The 5,040-nt window shown below is 43.0% G+C and overlaps 1 protein-coding gene across 1 annotated transcript; it reads left to right on the top strand.

Annotated features, from left to right (window-relative positions):
• Positions 1-695: 695 nt before the first annotated feature.
• LOC108305649 (60S ribosomal protein L29-like) lies at positions 696-1,191 on the top strand. Its single transcript, XM_037739234.1, has one exon. It carries the CDS (start codon positions 730-732, stop codon positions 1,189-1,191), a length of 462 nt encoding a protein of 153 aa, XP_037595162.1. The 5' UTR covers positions 696-729.
• The last annotated feature ends 3,849 nt before the right edge of the window (positions 1,192-5,040 follow it).

The raw sequence follows: 5,040 nt of genomic DNA, 5'->3' as shown, positions 1-5,040 counted from the left end.
TTAAGGCTGATCTCAAACTCCTGACCTCATGATCCACCCGCCTTGGCCTTCCAAAGTGCTGGGATTATAGGCATGAGCCACCGTGCGTGGCCCACGGTTTGATGATTTTTAAAGTATTGTGCTGCCAGTTGAGTTCTTTAGAAGGCGGTGTCCCCGAGATGAAGATTAGAATGCTGAGAGTGGATTGGGAGTGGTCTTGGGAGCCATGTCTGTGGAAAGAAGGAGAAAGATAGATTGGGCAGGAGAAGATGAACTTCAGTGGAGCCTCAAGAAACTCCTCAGTTCATCATGGGACGCTCTGAAGCTAGGATGGCCTCCCAGAGTTGTCCCGAGTTGACGAGAGAGTCAGACACTGGAGGCAGGCTGCCTCCGGAAGAGGTATGACTGTGAGCAAGGTGGTGAGGAAATTCCTAAGTAAGTTGTCAGCTCAAGAAAACCAAACACTTCACGTTCTCACTCATCCGTGGGTGTTGAACAATGAGAACACATGGACACAAGGAGGGCAACATCACACACTGGGGCCTGTCAGGGGTAGGGGGATAGGGGAGGGAAGCATTAGGAGAAGTACCTAATGTAGATGATGGGGTGCCAAACCATCATGGCACATGTACACCTATGTAACAAACCCGCACGTTCTGTGCATGTACCCCAGAATTTAAAGTATAATTTAAAAAAAAAAATAGCTCTTCCAGTTCTAGGCGCTTTGGAAGCTGCAGCTCAGGTGCAGACATGGCCAAGTCCAAGAACCACACCACACACAACCAGTCTCGAAAATGGTACAGAAATGGTATCAAGAAACCCCGATCACAAAGATATGAATCTCTTAAGGGGATGGACCCCAAGGTCCTGAGGAACATGCACTTTTCCAAAAAGCACAATAAGAAGGGCCTGAAGAAAATGCAGGCCAGCAAGGCCAAGGCCATGAGTGCACGTGCCGAGGCCATCAAGGCCCTTGTAACACCCAAGGAGGTTAAGCCCAGGATCCCAAAGGGTGTCAGCCACAAGCTCGATCGACTTGCCTACGTTGCCCACCTTAAGCTGGGGAAGCGTGCTCATGTCTGCATTGCCAAGGGGCTCAGGCTCTGCCGGCCAAAGGCCAAAAATCAAACCAAGGCCCAGTCTGCAGCTCCAGCTTCAGTTCCAGCTCAGGCTCCCAAAGGTACCCAGGCCCCCACAAAGGCTTCAGAGTAGAGGCCTCTGTCTGCCAACATGAGGAGAGAAGGATTGGTGCGACCCCCCGGACTGCCATCTGCATGGGGCTGGGGTCCTCCTATGCTGTTTGTACAAATAAACCTGAGAGAGAAAAAAATAAAAAAACAAATAAATAAAAATAACGTCTTTTATTTGACATTATTATTTCAAGATTGTCTGCCAGGGCAAAAGTGAAGTCAAGCTCCTTGCCATTCCCAGTGTAAGAATAACAAGAGTAAAAAACACAGTATAACCTGCTGGGACCCTCAAAAAAAAATTTAAAAAAAAGATGTTTGCTGGCACTATTCCCAGTAATGGAGGGAAAAAGCTCTTCGGTCCTGAAGGGGGATTTGAGCAGCACTTCACAATGTTCACTACTTATTGTAATACAGGTGCAAGACGACGCTAGAAGCCCTGTCCAAGGAGGAAAAAAAGTGAATTTTAATGCTAACATGTTATATCTCTCATATTGTTTCCTGAAAAGATTACATATATGTATTTTTTGAGACAGAGTCGCACTCTGTCTCCCAGACTGGAGTGCAGTGGTGCAATCTCAGCTCACTGCAACCTCCACCTCCCGGGTTCAAGCGATTCTCCTGCTTCAGCCTCCCGAGTAGCTGGGATTACAGGTGCCTGCCACCATGCCTTGCTAACTTTTTGAATTTTTAGTAGAGACAGGGTTTCACCATGTTGGGCAAGCTGGTTTCAAACTCCTGACCTCAGGTGATCCACCCGCCTTGGCCTCCCAAAGTGCTGGGATTACAAGCATGAGCCACCGTGCCCAGCTGAAAAGATCATTTTTAAGTCACTCCCAAAAATATACCTAAAATAGAAGTTACTCCCAAACATATACTTTAGGGAAATATTTAAAAGCAAGCAAGCAAACAAACAAACAAATTACACTGGAAATGAAATTTGTGTTAGTATTAGTATGTATTAGTCAAGATGATTTGTTTCATGTGTTTGACCACAATTCAAATTAGTTCTGGAAGAGGAAATTGTATTGTCTCTTGTAACGATACTTCAGGAAGGGCAAGGTTGCACCTAGACCTCAGTGACTCAGCTAGTAACAGATCACCTTTTAGTCTCTGCTTCTGTCTTCATGCTGTCTGGTGATATGGGGTTTGGCTGCATCCCCACCCAAAACTCATCTAGAATCGTAGTTCCCATAATCCCCATGTGTTGTAGGAGGGAGCTGGTGGGAGGTAATTGAATCATGGGGGCAGTTACTTCCATGCTATTCTTGTGATATGAGTTCTCACAAGAGCTGATGTTTTTATAAGGGGGTTTCCCCTACTTCACTCTACACTTCTCTCTGCAACCATGTGAAGCGGAATGTGTTTGCTTCTCCTTCCGCCATGATTGTAGGTTTCCCGAGGCCTCTCCAACAATGCTAAACAATGAGTCAATTAAACCTCTTTCCTTCGTAAATTACCCAGTCTTGGGTATGTCTTCATAGCAGCGTGAAAACGGATGAACAGAGTCTGTATTCTCCCACACTCACTTCTTCCACACTGCCGGAAATATTGCTAGCAGCAGTTTCCAGGCTAACAGTTTCATCACTAGAGAGGACCTAAAACTTGGTATCTGTGTTGTCAAGTTAAAAACTCCTGGGTGGGGGGGAGAAATGCAAATTAAAACTACAGTGCAATGCCACCTTACTCCTTCAAGAATGGCCATTATTAAAAAGTCAAAAAGCAAGGTTATAAATTAGTACGACCTGTATGAAAAACAGTATGGAGAGTACTTAAAGAACGAAATGTAGATCTACCATTTGATCAAGCAACCCCACTACAGTACTGAGTATCTAACCAGAGGATAATAAGTCATTAAAGGAAAAGAATCTTTGCACGTGTATGTTTATTGCAGCCCAATTCACAATTGCAAAGATGTGGAACCAAACTAAGTGCCCACTGACTAATGAGTGGATAAAGAAAATGTGGTATATATACACTGTGGAATACTACTCAGCCCTTAAAAAAATGAAATAATGTCTTTGCAGCAACTTGGATGAAGCTGGAGGCATTATTCTAAGTGAAGTGACACAGGAGTGGAAAACCAAAAATTACATATTCTCACTTACAAGTGGGAGCCATGAGTATGAAAAGGCATGCAGAGTGATATATTAGCCTTTAGATATTCAGAACAGGAAGGGTGGAAGAGGGACTAGGGATAAAGTAAACCACACATTGGCCAGGCACAGTGGCTCATACCTGTAATCCCAACACTTTGGGAGGCCGAGGTGGGTGGATCACCTGAAATCAGGAGTTCGAGACCAGCCTGCCCAACATGGCGAAACCCCATCTCTACTAAAGATACAAAAAATTATCCAGGTGTGGTGTCGCGTGCCTGTAATCCCAGCTACTCGGGAAGCTGAGACAAGAGAATCACCTGAACCCGGGAGGTGGAGGTTGCAGTGAGCCGAGATCGCACCACTGCGCTCCAGCCTGGGCAACAAGAGAGAAACTCCATCTCAACAACAAAAAACAAAACACAAAAACAAAGAAACTACACATTAGGTACAACATAGACTACTTGGGTGACAGGAGCACTAAAATCTCAATTCACTGCTATATAATTCATCCATGTAACAAAAAACTACCTGTGCCCCAAAATCTATTTAAATGAAAAAAAAAAAAGCTAACTCCTGTGGGAAGGTTTCTGTTGGGTCAGTGTTATCCACAGACCACTTAGCTGCAACCAGGAGGGTAAGGTATGAAGAATGTCTCAACTAGGTCCATTTGGGCACCCCTGGCCAATCACTGTGCAGAAGTTATGGGAATTCTTACATAAACATACCTAACTAAAGTAGAAAAAGTGGCATTTTGCGGAAGAGTAGGGCAAGCAATGGGTACACAGAACAAAAGATGTTCACTGCCATGTATTAGAGTTTTCTTATCTTCCATGTTTGAATCTTGCCAAGCTAATTTTATATTCTTTTTTGGCTTTGCCATATGGACCAGTGCATTTATTATGGAAATAGATTATATAGCTATCACTAATTTGTTCATAAATATTAGATTCTGTTCATTTTGCACAGAGATTAATCACCTGCCAAAATGTACATGATTTTTTTGGTGCAGAGAAATCACTTATTAGTCATATTAATAAGGGAATATCAAACATATTTTTGAAGGGCCAGAAATGAAGACATAATGACCGTATATTTCTTTTTAATAGGATATTTATTTATATTAACAAATGTCACTTTATAGAAGACATTTCAACCTTTATCAAATAAACCCTCTTTGAGTGATTTATTACATAATTTTAATAGCTATACGTCTTTATTATATGAAGATTTGAAAAAAAAAAAAACTTTAAAAATAATTCCTGTCAATTTCAGCTTAAAATCTATGCCTTGAAACAGAAATTTTAGAAAAGGCCCACTTAGCTGTTAACTCTTCTGGTGATGGAGTTGCCGGTTTAATATCCACTTCACCCTGGGTGATTAACTTAAGTCAATTGTGATCATTCCACCCCATGGTAAAACCAATCCCAGTGGCTGGTTGCTTCAGAAACTGGTCCATAACATGATACATGAAGAAAGGGACGGTTCTGCAGAAAGTTTTCTCTTCGCTGCATGTCACGTGAGCTCTGTTCATGCCACCTGTCACCGGTCCAAGGTGAGGCCAACACTGACAACAGCCCAGGAGAGAGATGAGAGAAGCCGAGTCTCTGTGGACATTACTGATCAGTGAGTTACTCAACCCTGACCCTGCCCTTGCCTTCTTGACTTTTGACAGATAATAAATGTATTTCTCATGGTTTAAGCCAGAATCAGGATTTCTATTATTTGCAGCTGAAATTTTTCTTTCTTTCCTTCTTCCTTCCTTCCTTCCTTCCTTC

Source organism: Cebus imitator, unplaced genomic scaffold (genome assembly GCF_001604975.1).
Source record: "Cebus imitator isolate Cc_AM_T3 unplaced genomic scaffold, Cebus_imitator-1.0 Scaffold65, whole genome shotgun sequence".
In the NCBI taxonomy this organism is placed as follows: domain Eukaryota; kingdom Metazoa; phylum Chordata; class Mammalia; order Primates; family Cebidae; genus Cebus; species Cebus imitator.
Note: the sequence above shows the minus strand (reverse complement) of the source record. Positions and strands in the feature narration are given on the sequence as shown.